The sequence below is a fragment of the Pelophylax lessonae genome (genome assembly GCF_965119305.1).
Source record: "Pelophylax lessonae genome assembly, chromosome: 2".
Lineage (NCBI taxonomy): Eukaryota > Metazoa > Chordata > Amphibia > Anura > Ranidae > Pelophylax > Pelophylax lessonae.
Genome location: NC_138769.1, coordinates 394,841,186 through 394,855,857, shown reverse-complemented (window position 1 = coordinate 394,855,857; position 14,672 = coordinate 394,841,186). Strand labels below are relative to the sequence as shown.

Sequence of the window (14,672 nt, the reverse complement as noted above, 5' to 3'; positions counted from 1 at the left end):
ACGCTGAACTTTTTCACATATTATTATGATACTCTGACAAGGGGCATCCCATATATATATATCTATTGTTTAGCAATTTTTGCACATGGTTTGCACGTTGCACTTTATGATTATTTATTACTTGGTGTGATTATTTGTCAGTATTGTATTATTATTATATCACATACCTTTTTGCGCTGTGTATTGGCACTTGATACCGATTATTACATCCACGTGCGGGAACGCATATGAATGTGAGCAGCAGCGCGGGAGTTTTTAAGATGATTGGATAAAAAAATGTGCATTTATAATTTTTTTGGTTAGGAGCCTGTAAAGCATTGTATCCACAATCAGCAGTCTGTGGGTGTAATGCAAGGCTCCTGCAGACTGTCTGTGTAGCTGTCTCCCAGTACCTCCGATACAGGCAGGCAGTTACTGAATGACAGGAAACTCAATGAACTACCTAGAGCACTCATCAGCGCCCTGATAGTTCATTCAGACCTACAAACCGTCAGTAGTTGTAGTAGATTAATGTAGTAGAGTCAATGTAGTTCATTGACTCACAGGGATCTGTAAATCAATGACACAGGTGTGTGGGCAGAGCCCCGCTCTTTTTGAATAGTGACAGCGGGTGCGGGGAGAAGATCCCTGGCCTGCTATCACAAGGAGAAGGGGGATCAGGGGAAGAGGGGGCAGATGCTGAACATGTTACATCCTAAATATGGCTGTAACATGTTCAGAAAGGTGAACTTATCCTTTAAGGCTTTTACGTGTCCTGAGAAGTTACTGAGGTCATATTGTGATCACATGATCTTACAATTTAGTTTCATGTTTCAAATCAGTGACTTGTTAAAGTAAATAAATTGCTATAGTGGCCAGTTTTCCAAGGAAACCTTGCATTTTTGCACACAGTGTTTATTGGGTTGACCTAAGTAACTTTGTCTTTCCTGTATGCCACATATATGCAAACCAAATCCCATCCCATAGACCACATTTATGCAAGCTGTGGAGTAGGGCTTCTGAGATTTAGAGTGTCCTGCCATGTTTGCATATTTTCAGTTTTGTTTTATCTTTTTTTCAAGGACAATGAAGATAATGGTTCAACATTACAGCACAGCACCACACCTCTCATAAAAGATTAGCACTGGCAGTTAGTAAGGAGGTGGCCTGCAATAAAAGAAAGGGAAACTGTATTGGTTTTGGGTGTTTAATTTTCTAAGCTTATACGTAATATTTATCTAAACCAAAACAGAAATGTAATATATTATAGCTTGACAATCCTTAGATGTGGTGGCTGCATTAGTTCTCTTTTTATAAGCCTTTTTTTCCCTTTGTTTTCACTTGGTGATTCTGCCAGTAACACATGTCTTGCCCCAGGATGAAAACCCTCCCCTGCCCTTTTGGATCAGGACAACAAAAACAATATATAGGACTTGGGAGCCCCTCCTCTCTTCTGTTGTCTAAACCAGTGTTTCTCAACCTTTTTTCAGTCAAAATTATGGACAATCTCAAGGCACCCTCCAAAATTATAGACAATCTTGAGGCGCCCCATTCTAAAATGAATGCAGCAACATAAATACACGTAGGACACCCAACGTTAAAGGTGATTTATTCTTCCAGAGCGAATACACTTTTTCAAACTGGTACTGACTAGTATTCCAATGTTTCTCTTCTCCCTCACTTTTTCTTCATCACTTAGCTAATGATACCCCAAAGCTGATGGATAGAGGCAAGGGAGGGTCAAACAAGGATGATATCAAGGCAACTGACATCCTCCTTATCAACTGATGATGCCATTGGTCGTTAGAAGGTTGGCGGCTAGAAGGTTGTAATGGTGTACAATGAAAACCTGTGGCTTTAGGTAACTAAAAGGCAGGTTTCATCCACCCACCGGTTTGTATACAATTTTGGGGCAATATTTAGGCATTTTCCCAAGGCATCCCTGAAGAAACCTCAAGGCACCCTGGTTAAAAAACAGCTGGTCTCAACAGTGGTAGTCAACTGTAAAATTTAATTAGAGAGGGCCTCAAGTGTGGACCCTAAGGCTTCGGAAAGGACCGCACGATAGCAACGCAATTTTGAGCTTCAAGCTGCATTGCATCAAGTTAGGCAGACCATTAAAATGGGCTATATTGGACTTCAACACTCAAAATCTCAGTTCTGCAGTTTTTTTTCAATAATATCCCCAGGCATTCCTGTCAGTGAGTTCAATAATAACCCCAAGCATTGGTGTCAGTTGACACAATAATAACATCCTCCCATTGCTGTCAGTGAGTACAGTAAGAACCCTCAACATTGGTGTCAGTGGTCACAATAATAACCTCCAATCATTGGTGTCAGTGGACACAATAGTAACCCCCCATCATTGGTGTCAGTTGTAATAAAAAAAAAACCCAGCACTGTTGTCAGTGTCAGTTATAATATCTTCTAACATTTGGTGCCAGTGGACACAATAATAACCCCTCCGCCCAATGGTGTTAGTAAATACAATACGAACTCTTAACAATGGTGTCAGTGGACTCATTAATAACCTATTATTGTTGTCAGTGGACATAATAATAACCCTCAACATTGGTGTCAGTGGACTCAGTATAACCCCTAAACATTGAAGTCAGTGATGTAATAATAACCCATGACATTGGTGTCAATGAGTGCAATATTAACCCCAACAATAACAGACACAATATTAACACCTAACATTGGTGTCAGCGGACACATAAATAAGCCCCAGCATTGATGTCAAAGAGTGCAATAATAACCTTCAACATTGGTGTCAATGGATGCAATAACAAATCCCAGCATTGATGTCAGTGAATGCAATAATTACCCTCAAAATGATTGCCAGTTAATGCAAAAAAACCCAGCATTGGTGGCAGCGAGTGCAATAAAAGCCCCAAGCAGTGGTGTCAGTGTATGCAATGCTAACCCCCAAAATTGGAGTAATTGACCACAATAAAATCATAAAATCCCCCAGCACTGGTGACCGTAGAATACTATTAACCCCCCCCCCCCCCCCCACATTGGTGGTAAGTGGCAGTGAAATTGAATCCCGCTAACCCCCTGCATTGGTGGTCAGAGGCAGTGACAGCTAACCTCTCCATCGCTCCTCCCTTCATTGGTGGTCTTGTCAGAGAAAGTTAAACCCCAAACTACCCCCCCCTCCCCACACACACATACACATTGGTTGTCATGATAACGAAAGTCCTCCCATTTTGGTGATTATTTACCTGATCAAGCTCTCCCTTGCTGCTCTGTCTCTCCCCATGCCTGGACTTGCAGCGTGGGTGTTGGGCACCAGGGTTCTATAACAAAGTTATGTGGCTCTGTAGTCCTCAGAGAAAAATGTCATTGATAATTGTCAACACAGGCAGAGACAACAGGAAGTTATCAGCTCATAAGATTTTCAGCAAGCTCAAGCTAGTCCAAACAAGCTATTTCCATTACTAAACAATGCAGCCAGTGTGTGTGCTGTAATATACTGTAGTAGTATTAGTTCCATACAATAAGCGCTGCTGTGTTCTGGCAGCAATATGAGCGACTTTTCATCTACTACCGGAATTAAAGTTGGTGTCACGGTCTGAAATCAGGCTCGGAGGCCAGTAGCTATAGCAGTGGAGCAGCACCCACCAATAAGGGGGACAGGTATATGAGCAGGTAGATACATATTCGCCAGCACACCAAGGATCTTGCAAAAGCAGTCCAAAAACTTTATTCCAAATAAGATCACATCAGAAAAACATAGTGCAACGTTTCGGAGCTGCACAGGACCCCTTTGTCAGGCATGTGATAACGAAGGGGGTCCTGTGCGGCTCCGAAACGTTGCACTATGTTTTTCTGATGTGATCTTATTAGGGATAAAGTTTTTGCACTGCTTTTGCAAGATCTTTGGTGAATATGTATCTACTTGTAACCGATCCAGTTGCCAACTGGTGATCGCTTCAGCATCCAGTACACACGAGCCTACAAACCAGGAAGGTGTGTGATAGGAATATGAACTATAAGGTATATGAGCAGGTCACCCTGGCAGATGACATGAGTTTATCTGAGGTGTGGAGTCTAAGTACTAACTGGTATTCACTGGTATTCCACCTCTTCATGGTGGAGATGGGTTTTGCTGCATGTTATTACCAGGTCACGGTCCTCAGGATCACGCCACAGCATAGCCAATAAACAAGACAAAGGTAATTTCCGAATGGTTGCAAGTTGGGATTAATCAGAAGCATAGTTGAAGAACAAGCCAAAGGTTAGTAATAAATGGTGGCGAAGATGCAGACGGCAGCAGGAGAGACAAGAGCGAGATATTGGCTAGAGAGAGAGAGAGAACAATGATCTGACAAACAGGAAGTGCAGAGACATGGCTTAATTTAGGAGATTCATGGAAGGAGCAAAGAGTTCCAAGGTTCAAGTAAATGTATCAATAAATGCAAAGCTTCTCTTGATTGGCAGAGAAGCACTCAGCCTGAGTCTCTTTAATTCCAGCATCAGACTGGAAGTCACCCATACTGCTGCCAGAACATAGCACCACTTACTGTATGTAACTAATACTACTACAGTGGATTACAGTGCACATAACAGCCATATTTTTTAGTAATAGATATAGTTGGTTTGGACCAGCATACCCCATACAAACTATTTAAAGTTAATTGAAACAGGAATTCTACTTTAAAGTTGAACACCAGGCAAACAGCTAAATAAACAGTTTAAATGCATACAGTATATGGCAGTGGCTATGAGTCTGCTTGGTCTGTACTATTATGGCTGTGGAAAGTAGCAGGGGATTCCTGAGCAGAGAATTGTCTGATGGGTTCTAAGAGGTATATAAAAGCAAACCTTAAAGCTGAACTATGGGTAAAATCAATATGGGCATTAGCTGGTTACCAATACCGAGCTTCTAATGATGTGTGTCTCACTCGTAGCTGCTTCTTCATTCCTGAAAACTGTTTTCCTCTGATTCATGCACCCTGTGACAGTGATGAGGGCACTGAATTTCCACCACTGAAGCTGGTCAGTGTGGCTGGAGCACAGCGATCATAGAGAGTTGCTTGCTCTGCAGCTCCTCCATTCATAAAACATTTTGTATTCTTTTCAATTAATATGGGGTGTTCTCTGATTGGAATTGGGGTGCATGAATGTCATGATCTTCTCTTGTCCTATCACAGAATGCCTTATATTCTTTGAAAAGAATACTAAACGTTTCAGGAGTGGATTTGCTACAGAGTGCGTGACATGCTGTGATCCAGCCCCGGATGTCAGTTTCAGCGACGAAAGTTTAGCACTTACATCAGAGCAGTGGCGGCTGGTGCTCAAAATTTTGGGGGGGCGCAAAAAGAAAAATGTAATAGGTATTGCTTCGCTGGAAAAAACGCGGTTAAAAAAAATTCATGACTTTGAGGTCATGGTACAGGCATGGCACAGGTGATGGTATAGGCATGGCACAGGTGATGGCATAGGCATGGCACAGGTGATGGCATAGGCATGGCACAGGTGATGGCATAGGCATGGCACAGGTGATGGCACAGGTGATGGCATAGGCATGGCACAGGTGATGGCATAGACATGGCACAGGTGATGGCATAGGCATGGCACAGGTGATGGCATAGGCATGGCACAAGTGATGGCACAGGTGATGGCATAGGCATGGCACAGGTGATGGCATAGACATGGCACAGGTGATGGCATAGGCATGGCACAGGTGATGGCACAGGTAATGGCATATTCATGGCACAGGTGATGGCATAGGCATGGCACAGGTGATGGCACAGGTGATGGCATAGACATGGCACAGGTGATGGCATAGGCATGGCACAGGTGATGGCATAGACATCGCACAGGTGATTACATAGGCATGGCACAGGTAATGGCATAGGCATGGCACAGGTGATGGCATAGGCATGGCACAAGTGATGGCATAGGCATGGCACAGGTGATGGCATAGGCATGGCACAGGTGATGGCATAGGTGATGGTACAGGCATGGCACAGGTGAGGGCACAGGTCGGCTTCAATCACTTACCTTCTGACGGCGGCGGGATGTCGGGATTCCGGGAACCGAGACGATCAGCGCCGTGGACGTCCTCCTCTTCAGTCTTCTGTCTTCCGGTCCGGGCGGCGGGAAGGAGATCGGGCGGTGACGGTGCGTGACTGACGCACGCACCGGCACCGCCCCCATTGCGAGTCAGCGATGTCCTGGATGATGATTGGTCCAGGCTGGAGACTGGACCAATCACAGCCAGGATATCACGAAGGTGGGGGTGGCTCAGCGCTTTTTTCTGCACCCAGGTTACGCCCCCAGAAGGCAGCCAATCGGCTAATAAAATAAAAATAAAAGCATACAGGCAAAGAGATCACTGGGAGTTGTGTGCATGTAACTTCCTTTGATTTCATGAGCTCATTGGAAACCATGAGTTTGCCAGTGCCAGCCTCCAGCTCCAAGCTGAGATTTTTGCCATACCTGCCCCTTCCTGAATCCCTCTCCAGATAGCAAGCAATTGTGCTGCAAGTTTGAAAATGACTTGCTAAGCTATTGCTAGACTTGCCAGTATTCACAAATTTGTTGCACAATTGCAGCAAGTCCGCATTGCATGACTCCAGATCAACTTTCTTTGCAAACATTCTGCAAGTCTGCGGCAAGTTCTGGTTCTGTTATGTTGTGCAATAGTCATCCCACCACAGGGGTCACTGTGACTTGAAGAGCTCTTGTTGTAGACTCACTACTGCAACTTTGCTCTTGCTAGAGACTTGCCACACACATTTGCTACAAATGGGATAAGTGTCAACTAGAACTTGTGCTTCATGTGCTCTGCAAGTGTACAACTTGCCAATGAAAATGTGCAGCAAGTTAGCAGACTTACAAATCAACTCTGCCACAAATTTGAGGCAAGTTATCCCTTAGTCCTTGATGTGTCCTAAACAGCACAGTGGCTCAGATTGCTGGGGGTAACACTGATTGCACAACTTCCTGCCTGTCTGATTGGATACAAATTGGTAGGATAGTTTAGGTAGGTCCTTATATTACATATTTTTGGTAGATCTAAAATTGAGTGTGCAGAGATTGTACAGTCAGGTTGCAATGTTATGAGTGACTCTTGGAAGCACACCAGGGTTTAGGTTTCCTAACAGGCATTCTAGATTGGCATATTGAACGTCTAAGGTTTGGGAACTTAGAGCACACATAAAAATAAAAGAAGGTATGTGAAGACATTAATTCCTGCATTTTACTGGTCAAGTTAGCTTTTATAATTGAAATTTGAGACAGGGTCTTTTTAAGTTAATTCAGTCTCCTGACCTCCCACTGAAATGTTGGATTTGGGTGTGATTATCAGTCAATTATCTTTAACAGTCAACCTAACTCATTATAACTTTTATATTTTACAGTTTATAAGGAGAGACATTGGAGATTTCTTTGTAGGCTGCCTCTTTGTGGCAGAAATGAGTACTCCATTTGTATCACTTGGAAAAGTTTTAATACAGGTACTATTCTTCTTTTTTGTTACATAATTATAGCTATTATATTTTTAAAATGTGTAGAGTTTAGCTTTTGTAAACATTAGAAATGTATTTTTAGTATGTAAATGCAGAATGGATTTTTCATGTTATTGTTGGCATTCTCAGATCCTTATGATACCAATTCCAAGTCAATAGTTACTGGAAACAAAACACTATTCCCTCAATTAAAAAGAAACTAAACTCTGTGATGTGACAGTTAGGCTGGCCATACACTATACAATTTTCTTGTTCAACTTTCCTTTAGATTTACCAAAAACATGTAATATAGGGTCAAACCTAAACACTTTCAATTTGTATGCAGTCAGGCAGGCCCTTGCACTACATAGTTTAAGGTAAATCTAAAGGAAATTGAATAAGAAAATTGTATAGTGTATGGCCAGCCTTAGGCTCCTTTCACACATGTAGACCTTTTGTTCGTTTTTATCCATCCGTTGATAGATGAAAAACCGATATCATTGCATCTCTATGGAAAAACGGGCATCATTGCATCTCTATGGAAAAACGGGCATCATTGCATCTCTATGGAAAAACGGGCATCATTGCATCTCTATGGAAAAATGGGCATCATTGCATCTCTATGGAAAAACGGACATCATTGCATCTCTATGGAAAAACAGGCATCATTGCATCTCTATGGAAAAACGGGCATCATTGCATCTCTATGGAAAAACGGGCATCATTGCATCTCTATGGAAAAACGGACATCATTGCATCTCTATGGAAAAACAGGCATCATTGCATCTCTATGGAAAAACGGGCATCATTGCATCTCTATGGAAAAATGGACATCATTGCATCTCTATGGAAAAACAGGCATCATTGCATCTCTATGGAAAAACGGGCATCATTGCATCTCTATGGAAAAACGGGCATCATTGCATCTCTATGGAAAAACGGGCATCATTGCATCTCTATGGAAAAATGGGCATCATTGCATCTCTATGGAAAAACGGGCATCATTGCATCTCTATGGAAAAACGGGCATCATTGCATCTCTATGGAAAAATGGGCATCATTGCATCTCTATGGAAAAATGGACATCATTGCATCTCTATGGAAAAACTGATTTAAATGGATGATCATCCATTTACATCTCTATCCGTCCACATCTGTTTTTTGGAACGGATGAAAGCCCTATTATTCTTCCGTTAAAAAAACGAATCGGACTAAAAACTAATGTAAAGAGACAAATGGTCCATTTTTGCATGAAAAAATGGCTCTGGGACTCAAGTGGTTAAGGACTCTAGCTGGTGGATGTAAAAAACTTATGTTCAAACGGATGAAAAACTGATGACAATTTCTTTGAAAAAACATGACTGAACTGATGAAAGGAACGGTCCACATGTGTGAAAGGGGCCTTAGATCCCTCGTTGGCAGCTGTCATCTTCTTCCCAGGCTACTTTTGGATGTTGGGTTTTCAATCAGCCGGGGGGAGATGACGTCACCCCACACATGCGCATGAGTGTCAGTCATTCTGGCACAGCCCACATGTGTGCAGCTCAGTGTACATTCAGTAGAAGACTGCGAGCAGGCAAGCAGATGTTTCTTATTGCAGAAGAGACGTAGCATGTGTCTTCTCAAATATAGAGCTACCTATCTGCTTGTAGTTTTTTTACAATAATTAGAAAGTAAATGTCGCACTAAAACTCACACTCCAGGCCTTATCTACTTAGTACAAGCTCCCATTTATTCTTCTAAATCATACCCAAAAACACATTATATATTTGGCTGGGTAGAGGAACATTTTACATATCTGCCAGAGGAAAATTCAAATAAAGTCCTATTCTGCTGGTATCTTACATAACATAGAATCTCTGCACATGTACCCCAGTACTCTTCCTTGTGCTTCTAAATTTGTGGACAGGAAGGCACAATGTTGCACTTGGTGTTTATGTACAACTGTTAGAAGATTGTGGATTCAAGTTCATACCTTGGTTTAGACAGTTCTGGGCTATATCCAGTAGAAGCATTATTGAACAAACCTCCCTATTTGAATGAAAAGCTTATTGGCTCTATCTTTAACCTCCTCCCAACTGCCGTATAGTAAAATGACAGCAGGCAGGAACCCCTCTCGTTCTGGGACAACATCATATGACGTCACCTCTCTTGTGCATTCTGGGACACGGCGCAACCCAGATCTCAGTAAAGAGTCAATGACATGGCTCTTTACCCTATGTGATTGGCTGTGTCCAATCACAGCTGATCACATGTAAACATGGAAGTAACGGTAATTGGCTCTCCTCGCCTCACACTGGCGTGGTGTGAGGAGTGGAGAACCAATCAGCAACATATCCTCGCAGGGGAGACCTGTACAGGTAATCAGGGTACAGATGATCAGTGCAGCCCCAGCAGGGATGCCAGTCAGTGACAATCTGTGATGCAAATCTGTGTCCATTAGTGACACTAATCTGCGCCCATCAGTGATGCCAATTTTTGCCCATCAGTGATGCCAATCTGTAAACATCAGTGCTGCCTTTCAGTGCCTGCTCATTAGTGCCACCTATCATTGCCCATAAGTAAAGCCTATCAGTGCCGCATATCAGTGCCCATAAGTGCAGCCCCATCAGTGCCCATCAGTGCTGCCTCATCAGCACACATCAGTAAAGGAGAAAAATTACCTATTTACAAAATGTTCCCACAGAAACTAAGAAAAACTTTTTTTTTTTCAACTTTTTTTTTTTTCAATATTTTTTTTTTTTTAACAAAAAAAAAAAAAAAAAATACAGCGGTGATAAAATACAACCAAAAGAAAACTCTATTTGTGTGAAAAAAATGTTTTAATACGGGTACAGTGTTCCATCACCATGTAATTTTCATTCAAAGTAAGACAGCGCTAAAAGCTGAAAATTGGCCTGTGAAGAAATGGGGTAAAAGTTCCATGTATTGAAGCGGTTAAAGAATATTTAAACCCTCACTTTGTAAAACAACCCATTCAGTTTAACCACTTGCCAACTGCCAGCAGTACATTTACTGGTGGGCAGCTCCCCCAGGCACCGCAACATATTCCTGGGGTTATACAGCGCGCACTCTATGCCCACTCTGTCCACCAGTATTTGATATGTGAGCATCGCAGATACCACGTGATCGCTATGCAATCACATCTCAGGTAGTAAGCAGGAGTCATGAATAGAATACATTCATGACATCATTGTTTACTACTGTGTGTGGTCACCAGTGATCACATGGTACCTGGGCCAATCACAGCACCCTATACCTTGTGATAGCTGTGGGCCAAACAGAGCGACACAATAGAAAACAATGAATCATGAATGAAAGCCATTCATGACAGTTCAAACAATAGCTGTTACAGTGATCATCTAGTAGTGCAGTACCACTATGATGACAGTGAACTACTCTGCTAACAGTATGCAAAAAAAAAAATGTAATAAATTAACCACTTACTGCCCGCCCACTGTCAAATGACAGCGGAATGGTACAGCTCTCGTTCTGGTGCGCCATCATATGATGGCGCGCCAGAACGACATCTCTCGAGGCGCCCGCGGCGATCGTGGCCGCGCCGTGTTGCTAGGACATGGCACGACCCTGCTCTTGGTAAAGACCCAATAATATGGCTCTTTACCCATGTGACCGGCTGTGTCCAATCACAGCCGGTCACATGTAAATGAGGAAGTGCCGTTTATCGGCTCTGCTCTCCTCGCCTCACACTGTCAGAGTGTGTGGCTAAGAGAGCCGATCAGTGACTCTTCCTCAAAGGGGAGACTAGGACAGGTAATCAGGGCACTGATCATCAGTGCCCTGATTACAGAAAAGTGAAAAAACAGTGTCAATCAAAAAAATTACAACTTCAAAAAACTTGCCATGCCTCTTACTAAATATTGTGGACTGTCTGCTTTCCAAAAAGGGGTCATATGGGAGTATTTGTACTGTCCTGGCATTTTAGGGTCTTGAAATGAGATAGGTAGTCAGTACGTCAGGATTGATCAATTTTTCAAATACCATAGTTTGTGAAATCTATAACTTTCCTACCCACTAAATATTATATACTGATTTGGGTTATTCTTACCAGAGAAATGTAGCAGAAAAAGTTTGGGCTAAATATATGAAGAAAGATTATTTGTTTGCAAAATTTTATAACAGAACTTTTTCAAAATTTTCTGTAGCATTTCATTATTATAGAAAAAAAAAAAAACAGTGGTGGTTAAATCTCACCAAAAGAAAGCTCTGTTTGTGTGAAAAAAAAAAAAAATTGAATTTGCATACAGTGTTGTCTGACCGAGCAATTGTCAGTGTTGAATAGCAAACAATGCCCTGGTCATGAAGCAGATAAAACCTTCTGGAGGTCAAGTGGTAAAATAGAAATTAAAGGCAAAATATTTATATCTAGTAAAAATGAAAAGACAGGCGCTAGTTTATCAATATACAGTGCCTTGAAAAAGTATTCATACCCCTTGAAATTTTCCACATTTTGTCATGTTACAACCAAAAACATAAATGTATTTTATTGGGATTTCATGTGATAGACCAACACAAAGTGGCACATAATTGTGGAAGGAAAAAAGTGAATGTTTTTCAACATTTTTTACAAATAAATATGTGAAAATTGTGGCGTGCATTTGTATGTCAATACTTTGTAGAACCACCTTTAGCCGCAATTACAGCTGCAAGTCTTTTAGGGTATGTCTCTACCAGCTTTGCACATGTAGAGAGTGACATTTTTGCCCATTCTTTGCAAAATAGCTCAAGCTCTGTCAGATTAGATGGAAAGCGTCTGTGAACAGCAATTCCAATTCTTTCCACAGATTCTCAGTTGGATTTAGGTCTGGACTTTGGGCTATTCTAACACATGAATATGCTTTGATCTAAACCATTTTATTGTAGCTCTGGCTGTATGTTTAGGGTCGTTGTCCTGCTGGAAGTCGAACCTCCACCACAATCTCAAGTCTTTTGCTTTTGCTGACTCTAACAGGTTTTCTTATAAGATTGCCCTGCATTTGGCTCCACCCATCTACCCATCAACTCTGACCAGCTTCCCTGTCCCCGCTGAAGAAAAGGATCCCCACAACACGATGCTGCCACCACCATGTTTCATGGTGGTGATGGTGTGTTCAGGGTGATGTGCTGTGTTCGTTTTCCGACACACATAGCATTTTGCTTTTAGGCCAAAAGGTTAAAATTTTGGTCTCATCTGACCAGAGCACCTTCTTCCACATTTGCTATGGCCTCCACACGGCTTCTTGCAAACTGGAAACAGGACTTCTATGGCTTTCTTTCAGCACTGTCTTTCTTCTTGCCACTCTTCCATTAAGTCCAAATTTGTGGAGTGCACGACTAATAGTTGTCCGGTGGACAGATTCTCCCACCTGAGCTGTGGATCTCTGCAGCTCCTCCAGAGTTACCATTGGCCTCTTGGCTTCTTCTCTGATTAATGCTCTCCTTGCCCGGCCTGTCAGTTTAGGTGGACGGCCATGTCTTGGTAGGTTTGCAGTTGTGCCATACTCTTTCCATTTTCAGATGATGGATTGAACAAGTGCTCCATGACATGTTCTTGGGATATTTTTTTATAACCTAACTCTGCTTTAAACTTTTCCGCAAAATTATCCCTGACCTGTCTGTTGTGTTCCTTGGCATTCATGAGGCTGTTTGTTCACTAAGGTTCTCTAACAAACCTCCGAGGGCGTCACAGAACAGCTGTATTTATACTGAGATTAAATTACACAGGTGGACTCTATTTACTAATTAGGTGACTTCTGAAGGCAGTTGGTTCCACAAGATTTTAGTTACTGTTAGGCAATGCGCATAATTGTACTGAAAAATAATTTCCTTTGAGGATTTGTCAATACCATATAACTTGACACAAAAATAGTCTCAAATCACAGTGCTCTTGTGAAAAAGTGTGTGGTAACCTTTTCTTCTTTATGAATAAATAAGCATCAACTCACCAAATGAATTTGGCTGACAAAGTAGCCTGCACGTCTTAAGGGGTTTTCCCTGTGGCCAATTTTTCCTCTCAGTTCTTCTCCATAAGGATCCCAATATCTTCCAGCTTGAAGGTCTCTCTAATATCTCATTCACTCAAAGAGCAAATACGATCCAGAGGAAGATCATATTGTAATATGTTTATTATAAAAACAATGCAGACAAAGTTTAAAAATGCTACTCACATTCTATGGGTGCCTGAATGGCACCAACACATCAAGCTCAACTGTTATGGTATTACAACACCGCCGATTATGTCCCCGGAGCCAGCGTGCGTTCCAAAGTCAAGATGTGATGCGATAAGGAAACCAGATGTGGCGTAGCAGCTCACTTTCTATGCATTTTGCGCAATGCGCATCTTCTTCCCATTACTTATTTTTGTTCTTTGCATATTATCTCCTTCTTTCCCTTCACTTGTTCACATTTTTTTCTTACCCTTAACCACTTTAAGACTGCTCACTGTGCTGCTACTGCGGCACAGTGGCAGCCCTGTATCCAGCGACGTAGACCTACATCGCTGGACTCCTAGCTGTCTCAGCGGTGCGCGGGCGCCACCGTAGGCTCGCTCCGCTGTGTTAAGATACAGCGGGAGTCGGGCAGGAAGAGGAGAGGCGGTGATCACCGCCTCTTTTCCCCGATCATCGGGGAAAGTGTGAGAAGATCCGCGCAGTGCCAAGTTGAAAAAGTGGCCTGGTCATTGAGCAGCAAAATCTTTTGGGGCTAAAGTGTTTAATGGTACAATAGTTCTAGAAAGTAATGCTGGCAAATAATCCATCGACAGATGTTAGATTTAATCTTCAACCCTTGTTCTATCTTCAATATTACCTTATTTAAAAAATCCTTTTGTAAGAATGTAAAGCTTAATTACAACATCTGCAATTGTAAAAACCACAATGCCGTCGCTGTTGGTGGCGTAATTGAAATGTGTAATAGTCTTAGGATATATATTGTTGGATTTTTTCTACATGTCTTTTGGAAATCCCTAATAAAACCATTGAACAAGAAAGATCTAGTCATGTTGACCCAAGGGAGAGTTATATTGTTTTATTGGCTTAGAGCTGATCCCCAATCAAATAGCTAAGTAAACAAATGAAAGTGTATACTTGGCAGCTCTTTTAGCTGCCAAAGGATTTGTAATTTTGTTTGGCCAGTCCTGAGATGTACAGTATACAGCACAGCCAAATTGGTGTCTTTACTTTCCTCTACTCTAGTTAATCAGTGCAGCGTGGTCGCCACCCTGCCCTCAATCTC

General features: G+C 42.0%; 1 protein-coding gene across 1 annotated transcript in view; it reads left to right on the top strand.

Moving 5' to 3' along the window:
- Positions 1–14,672, top strand: part of TLCD3A (TLC domain containing 3A) — a 92,500-nt gene that overhangs the window by 74,667 nt on the left and 3,161 nt on the right. Inside the window, exon 4 of the mRNA XM_082248390.1 lies at positions 7,353–7,448. Within this exon, the coding sequence (XP_082104516.1) occupies positions 7,353–7,448 (96 nt within the window). The remainder of the gene's footprint in view (positions 1–7,352; positions 7,449–14,672) is intronic.